The sequence below is a fragment of the Pteropus medius genome, unplaced genomic scaffold, assembly GCF_902729225.1.
Source record: "Pteropus medius unplaced genomic scaffold, Ma_sr-lr_union100, whole genome shotgun sequence".
Lineage (NCBI taxonomy): Eukaryota > Metazoa > Chordata > Mammalia > Chiroptera > Pteropodidae > Pteropus > Pteropus medius.
In genome coordinates, this window is record NW_024345916.1 from 700,406 (window position 1) to 718,142 (window position 17,737).

General features: G+C 44.3%; 1 protein-coding gene across 1 annotated transcript in view; it reads right to left on the minus strand.

Moving 5' to 3' along the window:
* ABCA4 (ATP binding cassette subfamily A member 4) overlaps positions 1-17,737 on the minus strand; it is a 107,560-nt gene that overhangs the window by 64,089 nt on the left and 25,734 nt on the right. Inside the window, exons 8-10 of the mRNA XM_039874816.1 lie at positions 17,440-17,637; positions 2,236-2,441; positions 1,462-1,638 (exon numbers count right to left, since the gene is read on the minus strand). Coding sequence (XP_039730750.1) covers positions 1,462-1,638; positions 2,236-2,441; positions 17,440-17,637 — 581 coding nt within the window. The remainder of the gene's footprint in view (positions 1-1,461; positions 1,639-2,235; positions 2,442-17,439; positions 17,638-17,737) is intronic.

Here is a 17,737-nt window from a genome sequence, read left to right on the forward strand (position 1 = left end):
GCTGGATTAGGCAAAAAATAACTAACCAGTGTGACACTTTCTGAAGGCCATCAGTACATCAATCAGTGATCGGATAGCCACTGATTCCATTCACCATCCGTGTACCTGCGGAGTAAATCTATGGATTCCCATTCCAGCAAGTGGGGCAGATTGGATCGTCTGGAATTATTTTACTGGGAACTTTATACATGTTTACCAGCTTGATGTGCTGGTAAAGCCTTTGGAATGATCATCTATTAAAAACTGTTGAGTGTCACAGAAAGAGCCCATTATAGTGTGGGAAGGTTTCACTCAAGATGGCCCTAGAGAGAGAACCATGAATTCAGAAGGACTGCACCTTGGGACCTGCCACCAGGGGGCTCTCACACACTGAATAGCCAGAGTTCCCTCTGCCGCTCCTTACCACTGAGCCCAGTTCCCTGCCAGCCGCTCCTGTTCTGATCCTAAAAGTGGAACCGGGCTTTGGCCTCTGGCTCCTCTTTCCATCTGTGCCTGTTGTCCAAACCCAAACTGACTGCAGAACAGCCGCTGCTATCTATCCCTTTAGTTTCCTGTAGAGCCCAGGAAGGAGAACCAATTGGACGAGGATGTTGAGAGAGAGTTTCCTCTGTCCATATTGGGCTTTATTTTACTGTTTTGCCAGCTGGCAATTTGACCCTTCCTTTCTTCAGGCTGTGCATGTTTCTCTCCTCCCTGAACCCTGCAGACAGACATGTACACTGTGGTGAATTTCCCAGTTTTTTTCTAGGTGTTGGATTCCTAAGCCATTCTAGGTTTCTGCCACTCTCCTGGGAGCACTTCTGCCCGCATCAGCCATGGTAAATGAGCCCTCCCAGGCCCCTCTGCCTCTCTGTCCTTCTCTCTACCACCCTCCAAATGAACATTCAGAAAACAGTAGGCTACTTGCTTAGCTTGCTACTGGTCAATAAATGTTCAGGCCTGGGGATGGGGGTGGATAGGGAGGGAGGGCCTGAGCTCATCCAACACATTCCTCTACCTTTTCATTAAGCATACATCATGAGAATGTTAATTAGGGAATGAGCTGCCTTATTCTGAGGCTCCTAAGAACCGGGCCTACTTGTGATGCAGAGTCCTCGTTTGCTGATTTGGCAATCGTTGGGCAAACACTCTGACCAGAACCTTTCCACATACCAAACACACTACGTAGTGGAAATTTAAAAAGCCTTTGTCCCCTCCCCTAACCTCACTCCCCTTGCTTTAATTTTTACCTTCCCTTTTCCACCCACAGCACCAACTCCTTTCTCCCTGCCACTTCGCTTGTCCACCTGGCCCTGCCTAGAGCCCGGGAGAAGCAGACTTCTCAGTCAGAGCTCCATTTTCCCCAAGCTGGTCTCAGTCCCTGGGTTTCTCTCCAAAGAGACTGAAGCCTGGGGAGCACCCCACCCCGCCCTGCCACCCAATTAGCTTGTCGAGGGGCAGGATTGGAAGCCTCCCACTCACGAGTCATCCACGAAGCAGGGGTAAGGCATCTGCTGGAGGTAGATTCCAACCGGAACCTCGGCCCCAACCTGACTCTTTGTGATCCCCTGTTCAACCATGTCCTGTAGATAGGCAAATCCTCCCCAGATGTATCGGAAATCTTCCACGGGATCAGCTCGGGGACCAGAATCCCAGTACCTAAGAAGAAACCGGAGGGAGGGACAGAGGTGTGAATGGGAATGGACAGCTCGCACGTACTTCATAAGCACAAGGTGACTCAGAACTCATTCTCTTGAAACTTTTAATCTTTTCCAAGTTATCCGACTCTATTTTCTAGTTCACAGTTTAAATTTTAGTTATGAATACTAGCCACAATGTGACTTGTAATTGATTTCATTCAAGGACTCTACTTTGAGCTTTACAGAATTTCTTATTCCCTCTTATTTAATTTTACTGATACAGAGGCTGAGTCAGTCTCAAACCATTACTCGGTCCAAAACGTAATTTCTCCGTGACTTTGGAGAAACATTATTTGCAGAATCTCTATGTGAAGATAATTTAGTCCCTGGAGGTTTCTATCTCCAAGATGCACAAAGACCAGCCAGAGACAAGTGCTGAGTTGAGGGTGTGATGACAAGGCAGCTGAGCTCTCCTGGTCTCACCGACTGATTACCAAAGTGTTTCTATGCCTTTCTAAATAACTTTCCTGCCCTAGGAGGAGATGGGTGGCCCCTCTCCTTGCCTCATACATCCCCAGGGATGCCCAGGGCCTTCTGAGATTGCCTGAAACATCACCTGTCTTTGATCTTGTTGGTTTTCTCCACCACATCTATATCCATTCGGATCTTGTACTTCACGTGCGGTGGTAGGGAGCTGGTCCAGGGGTACATGTCAGGGAACACCACACCAGCCCAGAACCTGTTTTCCTCCAGCAGAGACAGGGCTCGTTGTGTGAGCTGGATTTCATCATCGTAGCTTTCAAACTTGTCCAGGATCAAGCACTGCAGATAATCACAAAGGTTGAGAGAGTTTGAGGAACACCAACTGCAAAGACTCAACTGCAGTAAAGAGAAGAGGATAAGTAAGGGCTGTTGCCCCAGGGGATGGGTCAAATGCGAGGGGACCTATAAACGTATTGTTTGCTTAAGTTGGGAGTCTGGTGTCAATTTTTCAATGTGTCTAGATTTACGGGTGAAAGGAGACTAGGAAATGCTGACTTGCTTTAAATCCTGCAGATTTAGTGAGGCCCATACTATCAGGCTGTCCAAGGCCGTTCAAATATGCAAGTCGTCAAAATGACAAAAATACTCACAGCTCTCACTCCCCAGCACAGGGAGTCAAGGGAGTGGGGTCACATTGAACACAGGCTGCTTTGAAGATCAGAAAGCCCGCTGATAAAAGAGTTTTAAAGACAGAGAGAAACAGTGAACCTTCCTGCCTCTCTGCAAACAAACCAAGATGGCCAGCTGAGGGAAGAGCAAGGAGGAAGAAAGAAAATAATAGAGGGCCAAAATGAGTTAGTAAGAGAATCACTTCCAATCATAACTTTATGACAGGTAATGCTACTAAAGGAAGAATTTCCTAATGTGTCTTTTTTTCTCTCCCCTGGAAGAGAAAAAAAAAAAAAAAAAACCACTACCAACAAAAGAACAAAACTAACAATTTCTTTTAATTTGAGTATTAGGGGTTATCCACTTTTATAGATTTGTTAAAGTATTATATTGTATTTGGATCTGTTCTTGTTCCAATAATCCACAAGGTTTTTGTGTCGATGTTTCTTTCTTAGAATGTAACTCATCAGAGGTCAGATGGCCTTGTCCTGATTAATTTGTTCACCGAACACTTACTAAGATCCTAGAATGTGCCACAGCCTGCTTCGCTCCAGAGATACAAAGAGGAAAGATGAAAAATCTCTTCCTGAAAGAAATTCAAGATCTAGTGATGGAGAGTGTTTGAGTAAACCAAAAATCATAATACAGAATGATAGAGTTCTGATGAAAGCAAGCCCGGGGTAGTCTGGGTCCCCAGTGGAGAAATGTAGCTAAGTCTACCTGCAGGGGTCCTGAAAGACTGCCTGGAGGAAGAGACTCCTGAGTAGGATGAAGATGAGCAGGAATTAGCCTATGAGAGGAGAGCAGGGGAAAGGTCTGCTCAGGCACAGAGAACAGTATGTGGAGTGTCTGGAGATCTGCAAAAATAGAGCCGTGGTTCTGGTCCTTGACTGTACTTCAGAGCCACTGGAGAGCTTTAAAAAGACACCTGCAGTCAGGCCCCACTCCAATGAAAACAGATGCTCGAGTGGCAGGGCCAACACATCAGCATTTTATCGAATATTTCTCAGAGAAGCGCAGAGGTGAACAGAGCTGAGTGGTGAGATATGAGTACTAGGAAGGTGGGTGGGGACCAAAACAGTTGCTCTGCTGGATTTTGTAGTGAGACCAACTAACAGGTTTCCTGGGACATGGGGTTCTCCATGCTCAAATCAAGAGTGTTCTGGACAAACCCTAAAAAGCCCTAAAAAGCCACTGTAGAGTTATAAGCAGGGGTATGACATAGTGCGATCAGATTGTCTTTCCAAAAGATCACTTGTAAGGGGAAGGGGGAAGCAGGAAGATTGGTTAGAAGGCTGGTGACATAATGCAGTCTTAAAGGAACAAATTCACTCTCGCGGAGCCTGAGTTACCTGGAATCCCCCTTTTACTGAAAAGGAAACTGAACACGAGTACACCTGTGAGAAGTCAGGTAGCTAGAAAGTGGTAGACCCTGGGTTCCCTCCCCACTTCCCAACTTTATTAGGCCCAGACTTCTTCCCCACATCAGGAGCCACAGGTGGAGCCGGGTCGACAGGCCTTCCACGTGCTCACGACTGTCTCGTAAAGTAGGAGAGCACAGTTTTATTTATCCTCACTTTGCAGTCCCGGACACTTAGGCTCAAAGAAGCTGAGTAACTTCTCCAAAGTGGTAGAGTAGGTGTCGAACTCCAGTTCCACTGGACCCACAACAATTACCAGGAGAAATGAAGAAGTGAGAACAGTGCACTGATCATAAGGACCCGACTAGAGACCCAGGCTCCTACCGAGCTGCTGAGAAGCAGGCAAACCCACCCCATTCACTAAAAACCCCTCACTGCTGAAGCACTTTTGGGGCATCAGAGGGTGAACCAGACCTCTTTTTACTCAGGAGCTGAATTTAAACAAGGTATTGCAAACCCACCCTCCTTGGGCCTCAGGAACTAAATGTCCTGCCTCAGGCTCTATACCCAGGGAATGGGTTCCCAGTCCTGTTCTCAGTCTTCTAGATAAAAAGAAAGCGTATAAAGGAAGTTGTTAGTTTTCCAGCTTATATGGGAAGGAAGAATACAGGTACAAGAGAAACTCTAGAAGGCCAAGGCCTAAGAGACATCATACTAAGAAGATAGTTATTTTAAAAGGAAATAGAATTGGTATTTCTTTAAGAAATACCAATAAGTGTAGTCACACATCAGAGAGTTAAAGAAAATGGTAAATTTTCTTTAGTCAGTTATTCTTTTGCAAACAGGCATCGTCCAACCTGTCAGTGACCAGTCCTTAAACGAGATGAAGGACTTAAGTACTGAAGGTCCTCAATAAATGTCCATTTTTTTCTAGACAGAAATAATGTAGGGTTTGCTACATTTTGTTTGTTTGTTTTTGGTGAGGAATCTAATATGTAGACTTGCGCCATAGTCCAAGACCAAGCTCCCAGTGTTTGTGAGCGCTTAACAACACTGTTATGGAGACAGAGACTTGGCAATTTGCTGCTTGGGCAAGAAAGCATAAAAAAGGTACTGTTAGAATATATTTAAACACATACGCACACACATTTAAGTTTTTTTAGGGAGAACGGGACATTCTACAAAGATGAGTAATAAAATAATCTCATTTTTAAAGTCAGTTTAGCAAGTTTAGTCTTGTATATATAGAATTTTAGAATTGAAAATTTGAAGGAGTCTGAAATTAAATTTCTGATATGAAAACCAAAATTATCTGGGGCAATGAAAATTTTCTTTGTGGTTTCTTTTAGTTGTGGCATGTTGTCACACACACACACACACAATGTTCTACCAATTCACTCACAGCATCACAGAGCATTTGGACAGAAAGAGTTGTCAAAATCTTATGGTCTGATGTCTTTGCTTTATCTGTGAAGAAACTGGCATCAGAGGATCAAGGGCAAAGGTTAATATAGGTTAGAAGCAGAATCTGAATTTATGTCTTCAAATGTCAAGCCTGAGGGTGGTACTGTTGGTGACAAGTTGCTCTTTCAGGAAGCCACACCCTCACAACAAAGCCGGGGCAACATAATTCCTGAAGAAGATCTCTCCCTAAAGCAGCACTATCTAGTAGAACTTTCTGGAATGTGGAAGTGTTCTATATCTGCCCTATCTGATACGGTAGCCAGTAACCACATCTGGCCATTGAGCACTTGAAATGTGGCTAGTGAATCTGAGGCACTGAATTTTCCATTTCAATTAATTTAAATTTAAAAAGCTGCATATGGCGGCTGGTTACTGTGTGGGTCAGCGCAGCTCTAGGTACAGTAAATTCCTTGAGGTCAGAGGACACATCTTGTTCATAGTATTTTCTCATGAAAGGGACTCAGTGAGTGTTTACTGAATTGACTAGATTTAAATTTAGAAGTCCTGAAAGCTGCTTTAATACTGTGTGCTTTGAATGTAATCCTGTGCACTTCAGATTCAGATGATAAACTAGGAGAAATTAGTGAAAAGTGAATTTTTGTTAAGATGCTAATGACTCTCATTGATGTGAAAAAGCTAATAAAAACAAATACATTTTCATAATGTGACTTTCTGAGATGGCTAGCCCATTCTCTTTGAACTCCCCTTTCATGTCTTAAAGGGAAATCTATACGGGAATGTGCAGCTGATGTTTTCAGTGACATTGTTGAGTCCCATGGTGACGTAGGCTCCATCCTGGCTGTTTTATCAGGCAGCTGATTCACAGTCATGTTTCCTGCTGCATCCCTCTAGATTGATATACCCTGATACTCTCTGGAAAAACAAAACTTAAAAGGTTTGCTCTCATTTCTACCCTGAAACATCTGACCTGGTTTCAAAGTTGGGTTATCTTCCCCATCTTGGAAAGAGGTATAGTGTAGTGTTTAAGAGACAAACAGCCCCAAAGGCCATTGGCATGCTGTTGTTTCCTACCTGTGTGGCCTCTGTTTCCTTCTCTGTAGAACTGAGATACGCCCTACCTCAAAAGTATGTTCTAAGGATCTCATGACAGCATTTGTGAAGGGCCAGCCAGTGTCTCCTGGTAAGGATAAAAGCTGATGGTTATTGAAGGCTTACTATGTGCCCCGAACTGGTCAAAGGGCTTTACTTATATTAATCATTTGAATCCTCACAACCTCCTTAGTAAGTCAGTTACAATTATCACTCCAAGCTCATTTAGGAGGCACAATGAGCCACAGTGAACTTCCTCTGGATGGAGCTGTGTTTTAACCATGTAGTTAAACTGTCTCAATAAATACAATTTTTATTACTGTTTTTGTAAAATATCTTGTAAGCAACAGAGTCTTGTGGTTTTTAAGCCCCTGTCAGGTTACCTTTCATTCATGACAACTGGAGGCAGTTATTTTCTTTAAATAATATGTCTGAGAACACAACTCATCTTGATCTGACCTGCAGCACCTCAGGTCATTGGTCACAACAATGCTATGGACAGAAACCAAAGCCTCACACCCCACTTGAGCAATGGGGGAGGGCAGAGGGTGATTCCTAACCCACTGGTGTTCACTAGCTTCTCACTGGACATTAGGTGAAAGTCAGACACCTCTATTCAGAAGAAGGTCTAATGAAGCTAATCCAGAACATCATCCTCATCAAATCTTCCTGAGGTCAAGGCCGAGCATCCGTGGAAGCTGCTTTGGATATGAGTCAGAAGTCCCTGGGTTGTCCTCTGAGGTATACCTCATCTTCTCATGTGAAGGTCACCTGCCTCACAGCAAGTGGCCTCATTCTCTCTTGGTACTTGCTCTGGCCCCCGCAGTTAAAATCTTGGCTAATCAGCATGTCTATTCATGTGTGTACATGAGTGTATTTGGGAGGCAAAGATGAATGATTAAACCCTAGTCAAGGTCACTGATTCTGACACACATATTTGGTCTGGTCTGATTAGCTTATGGCCCCGGAGGCAGATTTAGGGCAAATTTTGCAATTAGAGTTTAGCATCTCAAAGAGTACCCTATGATTCCCTATGATAGCCAGGAGTAGTCCATCAAGTAAAGGAGTTTCCTTGTCCCCTTCAGTTTCCAACTGCTGTAGCAAAACTCGGTGGCAGGGCCACCAGCATTTGAAGTCCACACAAGTCCTACGATTCTTTGTCAGTTGTTTTGCTGATACTCACCAGGAAGCAGAATTCACCCTGGCAGAAGAGGTTGGAGCTCTCTCCAGGGCAGGCAGCTGTGTTCAGGACCTCTGGAGAATGCAGTTATTTGTTTACACAGCTAAATCAAACAGCACCTTGGGAGGAGAAGCCACAGTAGCAGCAGGCTTTCTTCTTCAACTGTGACCTCTTTGACTCTAATTCAAACACATTAAGTAATAGATAAATTATCTATGAAGTGGGAAATGTTGTCCAGTGAAAGCAAAGGAAGAAAGAAAATCTTTCTTTTTGTTTGAACTTGATAATCAAAGGGGATTGGCACCTTGTGCTGACACATTTTGACCAATACGCCCAGGACACATAGGGGTGAGTCTTCAGGGATAAGGGAGGGCCTGTACCCACCCTTAGAGATGTTGGCTCTATAATCCTGCCTCTTATATCTTTAACTTCCAAACGCAGGCTAAGCACAAAGTGGCTGCCGGATGCCAATGGGGGTCTAAAGTGGTCCTGCTGGTGTCAATGCAGACACTGGGGCTCCTTTTGAAAAATGCCAGCGGGTGTGGGCAAACATCCCAGAATGAATTTCCTGGCACATCTAGACTATAACACTCAAGATTCATTTCCCACCACATGGAAAATGCCACCGGATAAAATAGCTTTGAGCTGTTTGAGTTGGTTGTGATGGTGAGATAGAGGCCCAAGGCAGTGCAATAAATTTTGTCTAACACACTGGGCCCCAGGAACGGACATCTGAAACGTTCAATCACAAAGAGTGAGGAAATGCACCACGACTGGGAAACAAAGGGACAGGAAATGCACAGCTGTTAAAAAATGTCTGTTTCTAAAATAAATAAATACGATAACGAAACAATTAAAAAGACCAAACTGGAGCACAGCCTCACACTAAGGCAAACCATCAGGTAATGCTTGCTGTCTAGTTCGGTACAAGAGAAGATAGAATAACCTGGCTGAAAATTGCAGACTTCAGCTCTCAGAGCTTTCATGTTTAATCATTAATCATTCTGGGAAGTCGATGTTACTATTCTCAAAATAGGTAATAGTCAGCAGAGCTGGGCGCTGACCTATCAGAGCATATTCTGGTGCAAACACCTGGTTCTCCCACCCCAGTGAACCCCGCTGGAACGGCAGCTTTAGTTTCACCTTCATTTTTCAGGTAGTGGAACAGCAACGTTGCCCCAAATCACAGAGCCCATAAGTAAGGGTTAGAAATGATGTCCTATCACCTACAGGATGAAGCTACTCACAGGTCCCATCTCTGGACACTGCTGCTCCTCCCCGCGCCCACCCACTCCCTTGACGTACAGCCACACCCCTACCCAGGCTATCTGCTTCACTTGAACTTATCTTGCAGATTCACTTTGCACTTTGCTAATGCTCTTCCTTCGGCCTGAAATTGTCTTTCGGCCTTGCTTAACAAGCAAATTCAAACTTTAAGGCCCAGCATAAATATATTCTCAGTTTTAATTTGGCATTTATGGATGGCTACTTTATGCCACTGCTCCACTAAGGTAAATTGGGAAATCAAAAGAAAAATAATACAGTTTGGACTCTTAAGGGGTTATGGTCTATGGTGGTGGGGAGGTGTTTGAACAAATAATTATCAAGGGCTATGATGGAGGGAATATAGGGCATAGAAAGCCTGAAACATAGGAGTTGAGTCCTGAAGGGGAGCAAAGGAGGCAAGGGGTCAGCTAGTCAGGTGAGAGGCCCAGAGCTGCATGCCATCCCATATAACGTAGAAGAGTCGTGAAGGGGCTAGACTGGGATGGACTTCACCATTATAGCAATGAGGGACCACTGCGGAGCTGGGCGGGAAGGCCATGAAGGGACTGGGGTTTTAGAAAGATCTCACTGGAGGCACTGAGAAGTCTCTCGCTGGAAAGCGTGAGAGATTGGAGGCCAACTAGGAGAAATGATACAGGCCAGAGGGAGAGGAAGGAGGAATTTCAGAGATAATTTGGAGAAAGTATTGACAATCCTTAGAGGATCTGACATTTTGTGCAACCTGTTTCTATTTCATCAGATTGAATTATTGTTCTAGCCATCCTTCGAGATACCACTACCATCGTGCTATTTCATTGTGTGCTTATCTCTCCCCGTAGGCTGTGAGTTTCTAGGGGTCAGGGATTAATTGCATTTATTCAGACGTAAGTAGTCAGTACATGCAAATATGAAAGACTGAATAAGGTCAAATCATTTTGGTTTTCTCCTACAAAGTTATTTCAAGCAGAAAAGACCCAATCAGAATAATGTCTGTTATTCTCAATATTATAAAATAATTGGTGCTTCTCCTAACTCATTATATAATTTATCCAAACAATTCTTACTGAGCCCCTACTAATATACTCCTCACATTATAAAAGAAAGAACATCCTCATTGGAGCCAGGCAGGTCTGAATTAGAATTCTGAAACCCATGCTCATCTGCTGTGGTATGTTAGGCATATCAGTTTTTAATTCTATAAAATGATAACAATCATGTCTACTGGGCAGGTAGTTAGGAGAGTTGCATGAGGTGACCTGCAAAAGTGCCCAATGTAGTGGCTGGCTCATAGCAGGCTCAAGTACAACTCCCTTCCTTCCACCCATGACCCAAGCTCACCCCCTACCTGTGTTCTCCTTTCTCAGCCCAGTGTCTGAAAAACTGATGGGGTATTAAATAAGATCATTGCCCATGAGTTGTTTATAATCCAGTTCATGACTCTTGTAATAATATTGCTCTCATGGTGTACCTTTCCTACCTCACCTCCAACTTGTCCTTAGCCTCCCAATACACATTTGGAGTCAATGAATCAATAGAAGAAAGCGATAAGACAGATGTTCTACAAATATCTATACATTTGACTCTGAAGTACGTTACATGATCAGTAGCGTTATCTTCCTAATCCTATTTTTCTTAGGCTAGCCTGAAAAATATGCTCCCTGAGTACACTCTGGCTGGGTGGTAGTGGCATGTGGCCAGGAGCATGCAAGGTACAGAGGAAAAGTAGTCCAAAAAATCCTACTACTGATAATTCATCAACAAGATAATCACCATGTAGATAATACAGAGTTATGCACATATACTGACTGTGTCGACAGCACAGGAAAAAACAGTTAATAATGTTCTTTCAAGACTTAGGGAAAGGTAATTGTGCCTGGCTAAAGTACAATTTCATGCCTTGATCAGAGGTATTTTCGTATTAAAGTTTGGCAGAATTCAGCTTCCTGATGTGAAATTCAAGACCTGAAATTCAAATATATTATGAAATTAAAATACATGTGAACTCTAAAGAGTGTTTTATGAGTGTCAGCTCTAAACTTTCCCTAAACAAAGAAATCGAAGGGGAGGGGTATGTATATCTGTTTTAATTAAAAGATAATCAGAAGAATTAATTATTAATTTTTCTAATTGTGCTTTTCTCCAGAAGAAAATTATATGTGAATAAGACATGTAAATTATGACTATAAAAGTATACACACACTAGTTTAAGATATTTACCTACATGAAGACTCACTTGCCCTCAGTCTCCTTAGATGTGGAGAAGAGGATGGTCAGGAGGTCTGTAGAAATGAATCTCTCCACATGCTAGAGATGTGAGGCTCTCGAAACATCACTGTCACCCCTTTCCCTGGTCCACTGCCCACCTTCTGAACAGGAGGTCTGCCTTTCATTCATTTCTTTATTTTGCCCTTCCTAAGAGCTGGGCATCAGGGGATTGACAGGGAATGGTTATGGGATGAACGAGGTTGTAGAAGCCCCTTACTGAGGAGGTGCTCCAAGGACAAGCAAAGTTCCAGAGCTACTAGACCATCATCTACAGAAGTGGCAGAATGGTGCCAAAAGCCAATTCACTGGGCCTGCAGGAATGGTCTGACATTCCTGATTCTAAGCCAATTCACTGAGGTTAATATAAAGAGTAGCTTCACAGTCCCTGGTAAATGTTTACACAAAGTTTGGAATTTGAGAAAAAGGCACATTCCTTACTTGGTCTGTGGTTCAGACGCAGACATCCCTGTGGTTCATCATAAGGGCTGCCGTGCATCAAATGTCTACTACGTGCCCAGCCTCATCCCATTTCATCTTCACAGCCACCTGGATGGGAGGGTATCACCACTCCACCCAACAGATGAGGAACTTGAAGACAGAGAATTCACACTCTTGCCTAACTGATAGATGGCATGCGTGTGCTGGGTGCTCTGCACACTCCTCTCATTTTGTCAGCAACAACCCTATAAGGTCTGTTGTGCTACTAACTGGATTTTACCGGTGAGAGAATTGAGCCTTAGAAGGTAAAGTAACTTTTTTAGGGTGACTCAGCTCATAAGAAGCAGAGACCCAGGCCCATCTGTCTCCACTGGGCGGGTGAGAAATTTCCACGAGCAGCAGCCTAACATCGCATACAAGTGACCCAGCAAGGCGGCTCCTGGGGAATGGGACAGGCTCCATACCGCTCAGTGAGAATTCTAATAAGGAAAGGCCTCACCCCAAGCAGAGAAGCAAGGGATCTAGACCTTCTACTAGTTGAAGAGAAAATCTATTGAATCACTCCTTTTCCTGTAATGACGAAAGGCTTAAAGGTCTTTGATCTTAATTCTCGGAGCTCCTGTTACTGTTCGATATCACAACCAAGCTCACATCGACCTAGAATGACATAATTTTCACTTTAAGATTATTTTTTGCTTAATTTTCCTTAAAGAATTTTTTTTTTTTCTATTTTGGAATAGGCAAGGAAGTAAGCACAGAGGCTAGCCCAGCAAGTTGTCACCGCTCTATAGTACAAGTCGTATTACTAAAAAGGGGAGCCTCACTCAAGCTATAAACTGTCCCTGAAGGAACATACTTGCTGCCCCGTCCTGGAGAGACCCTTATAGCCATCAAGGAGGAGTTTTCACACTGTATTTGCTCCTGAGCAGTCCTCAGAGTGGGAGCTGGGGGATCCCTACGGCTCCTCCAGACTTTCCAAAACACAAAAACAGCAGCAGAAAAATCCAGGACCAATTGCAATGATTGGCTTCTTCCTCACTGCACATTTCCTACCTTCTCCTTTCAGTTCATCTCCCTTCTCGCACTTTCCTCCTCCCTTCCCCCAAGAGCAGGAAGATCAGAAACCTCATCATAATCACCTGCTGAGATTTTGCCACAGTCAAAACCCCTCTTAGGAACCCCTGGGGGAGGCCATTGACCTGAGTTCACCTGGCCTTTGCCCAGGAGCTCTTCACTCTGCTAATGCGATTGCAAAGCCCTCGGGAAGTGGTGGTAGTTGAGGCTGGATGTAATAATCAGCTTTGTAATCCCTAGAGGAGGATCAGGAGTGGCTCAGTGGCTGGACCTGACTTCACTAATGCCATTTTCCTCCTCCTAAGCAGTATATTTTGTTTGTATTTTGTTTTAAAGTTTATATTTATTAAGTGCTTACTGTATGCCAGGAACTGTTCCAAGGGGTTGGCATGAATTAACTCAGTTCTCATAATAAGCCTATTTAGTAAAAACTATACCCCATTTTACAGATGGGAAAAGCGAGGCACAACTAACAGGGATTTGAACCCAGGAAGTCTGGCTCCAGAGACTGAATTCTTAACCATTCAAGCAGTTAATATATATTAAGTATCTGTTGGGTGCCCGGTGCTACACTGAGCACAAGCTACACAGAAAAATAATCCTTCAAGAAAACAAGACCTTTATGTCACCATGCAAATGTCAAGTCAAACAAAAGACCAGAAATGTTCGTTATTACTGATAGTATCTCACAAAAACATTGTGAGAACCACTGAACTCCATTCTGTAAGAATAAAAGAGATCCCTTCTCCTCTCCATGCCCCCTTCAAGAGCTCTGCCTGTGTTATGACCACAGCGGTGAATGGTGATGAGCGTGGCCAGGGATAGGGATTTAGCCAGTAAAGGTACTGTGAGAGGAGGGCAACGTCAACTGAGAAATTATACGAGGGGATTCGAAGGCCCCCTAACAGGTATGCAAATATACAGATAATTAGGCTTTGTCCCTGGAAATTCCGAGTCAGTCAGTCTGGTTTGGTGTCTAGAAATCTGTTTTGTAAAAAGCACCCAAAGTCGTTCTTGCCTTCAGACCAGTTGGGGATCACTTTGTAGCGACTTGACCTTTGGTGCTGCAGCTGCCACACCTGGCCCCTCCTGAAAGGACACCTAGGGAGCCTGTGCCGCCCCTTCATAGGTTCTAGGGGGAAGGCCCCACACTCTGGGGAAGTTCTGGTGGTACCAGGGGCAGCAGGGAGTTCTTAAGAGCACTATGGTGACAGATGGAACCGGGCTTTTTCTCACTAGCTATCCTCAGAAACCGGGAGTCTGAGGGAGAGGGCTTGCTCTTGGGGGCCTTCACCTTAATCTACTATCCTATTGCCCAGAGCACCTTCTACCTTCTAAGGATTCCAGATGACATGAGGCCCAGACCTGGCCCTGACCTGGCCCATTGGCAGGTGTGATAAGCCCTTAGATGGAGAGGTTCCCTGGAAGTCTGAGGTCAAGAATTTGAAAATAACTAGAATGTGCTGCTCTCTGACCCCGAGTAACTCCAATCTTGCCGTTTGGCCAGAGGTGGACACGGTTAACAGATAGTTTGAATCGAAGAGAGGTGTGAAGAGAGGGCCAGGGAAGCACAGAAGAGTGAATAGTTAAACCTATATGGAAGCACAAGAGATATTGAGAGCTGAGTCTTAAAGAATGAATGAATAGAAGCTCAACAGATGGGGAAGGAAAAGTCATTTCAGGCTTTTCTGCCTTATGTTTCTTCTTTGCGGGAAACATCCTCCCTTACCTCACAGTAATCCTGCTTAGTCCCTGAAATTCAGGTGACACTAACTCTGTTTTCCTTTCCTTGTGGTGGGTATATGACCCAGACTGCCATCTACAGGACCCAATCCCCTGAGTGACTTTGGGACAGGTAGAATAGACAGACAGGTCAATCAGAGAACTGTCTAGGAGTCATGCTTATGCACTGGGAAAGCCACTCCCACTTCCTGAGGAATTGTTGGTACAAAGATGACCACAGAGGGCTGTGAGTTGCCGACACATCACCAAATGAAGAGGGCCTGGCCGAGATGGAAGAGGGTGGAGGCAAGTGTCAAGGTTGAGATGGAGGGTCTCATGGTAGTATTCAGTTCCTAGATCCTCTGAACTTCTAAGTTATGTCAACCAATAAATTCTCTTTTTTGTTAAGTGGGGAATCAAGAGAGGTCAAGGTATGCCTGAGGGTGGTGGAAGGGACAGAGTAGAGCCCAGATGTGTGAGTGAGCAGTGGCTGGGAAGGTGGGCTGGGTAGGTTTGGAAGAACTTGTATTCCTTGCAGACCGAGTCACTAAGATTATAAGTGTGAAAGTGATGCCGGCAGATGCGTGTTTGGAATGTAGCTTTGGTGTCAGTGTGGAGAAATGCCTGAGCCAACAAGGACTGGACCCTGGAATCTAAGAGAAAGCAGTTAGAAGAGGCTGGAGGACAAAAGACAAGGCAAGGCCTCTGGGCTTCAGAGAGCCTGGAAAGCAAGAGGTAGAGCTGAGAGATATTTGGGAGATAGAGTAGACAAAACTCAGTGTGATACTGTGCTTTATAATAAGAAATAATATTTGGCTTTCATCCCTGTTTCTGGCACAAAGCTCATAAAATCCTTAGAACTTCCTGTGTGATGAGCACCAGGAAGGTGTCTTTGTTATGTTAATTGTGACTTTTGGAAAGTCCCCTAAAATGGGGGCTGGTTGCCAGGAGAACCAGGTGATTAGAGGGTTGGAAATTTCAGTCCCCCCTCCCCTCCCCTACACCACCCTCCTGGGAGGGGAGAGGTTTGGAGATTCAGTTCAATCACCAAAGCCCAGTTATTTAATCAATCATGCCTCTGTAATGAACCTCTATAAATCCCAAAATTATGTGGTTCTGGGAGCTTTCGGGTTGGTGAACACATGGAGATGTGGGGACGGTGGCTTCAGAAAGGGCTTGGAAACTGCATTCTTTCTCCATATCTTGTCGTATGTATGTATCTCTTCCATTTGGCTGTTCCTGAGTTATACCCTTTCATAGTAAACTGGTAATGTAGTAATTAAATTGTTTATCTGAGTCTCTTTAGCTGCTTTAACAAATTAATCAAACCCATTAAGGGGGTCATGGAAACACTGATCTGTAGCCAGTTGGACAACCTGGATTAGCGATTGGTGTTATGGGACTGAGTCCTTAACCTGTGGGATGTGATACAAGCAATTCTCAGTTCTGACTGAGTTGAATTGTAGGATACCTAGCTGGTGTTGGAGAATTGCTTGGTGGTGTAGGAAAAACCTTGGGCTTTGAATAGGGTACAGAATTATCCTCAGTGACTGGACAGGACAGAGGCAGTAGCGGAGTCAGAAGGCAGGCTCTGAATTCAGGCACACCCAGATCTTGATCCTGTCTAACGCTCCGGGATTGGATCTTATTTAATTTCTTTAAACCTCAGCTTCTGCATCTGTAAAATGGGAATAATAATAGTGCACACTTCAAAGAGCTGTCGTGAGGAATAAATCAGCTAATGTATGTGGGAACCCAAGAAGAAAGATCTGTTTGATGTAAACCCTGAAAAGGAATTGATCTGCTGCGCCAAGTGACTATTTGCTGACAGGGGCTTCTTACGTGCTCTACAGAGCACGCCAGGAAGAACCTTGGACTGAACCCTCAGCTATGCCCAGCACTCAACTATTACAAAGAGTTCCTGGTTTCTTCTTTCAGCCAATGGACTAAGACCTGCCCCATCCAGTCAGAACTGCTCCATAACAGCCAAGCAGGACACATCATGCCAAACAATCAGGACTGAGAGATTTGGGCCAATCAGTACAAATTTGGATACCTCATTTACATAAAAAGGATCTATTTGGGAATGCAGGCAGGAACTTTCTCTATAAAAGGAAGCTTCCCCTTTTCCTCTGTGGAGCACAATTAAGATAGCTACCTGATCTGTGTTTCCCAGGCTGCTTCTCCTATTGCCCAAATAAATGCTTTTTAGAAATTTTTTATTACAATCTAAAATTAATTTATATATATAAAGTCACTTAGCCCAGTGCTTGGCACAAAGTATAAATTATAGCTGTTGTGTGGAAGGGGAAGAAGAAAGACAATTAAGGGTGACCCTGAAATCTCTAGCTTGAGAATTTGGAAAAATGCTGAGGACAGTAATCAGGATAGGAAATGCCAGAGGAAGATAAGTTTTATGGGAAGGGAGAACACAAGTTGTTCTGGGGTCTATTGAGTCTAATGTGCCTGTAAAATCTGAGGGTGGGAAAGTCTAGTAGGCAGTGGGACCTCAGACTCGAGGTTTGGTGGAAACTGGCTAATGATGGCTACTGAAGCAATGGTAGACAGGAAAGGGTTGAGGGCAGACACAGACTGTTCAGGTCTGCAAGGAAGGAGGAGTCAGGGAGCTGTTAGGAGGCAGCAAATGTACAGAGGGAATGGCTTTAGGTGTGGATAAACTGTCAGAGGACATGATCCATCTCTGTTGTGGGAGCTGTGGAAATTCTTGTTTCTTCATCGCAGAAAATAAGAGCTGAAACCCAAGACCACTTGACTTGCTAAGAAATCTCTCCCCACTCACAGAGCTGTCTTCAAGGGTGTGGCCCTCAAGTGGCTTGCTGCCCCTTACCTCTAGGAATCGATTAGCCAGGCGTAGGGCACGATCAGTGAAGTTAAATATGTCTCTCCAGTCGAAGTTGGCCATGTCGTCAGCTTGGCTCTCTCGAGGACCCTTATACAGGAAGTTCAGCGCAGCTTCGGCAGTAATACCTTCTTCACCAAACTGCTTATCCAAAAGGCCTTTTACTATTGGGTTTGCCAGGGTGTCCTTGGGAAGAAGCAACACAGTCGCAGCATTTAGGTATTCCACAGAATCTTTGGCCCCGTTCTTGGGCCGTCGCAATTTTTAACGACTAAGGATAGAGACT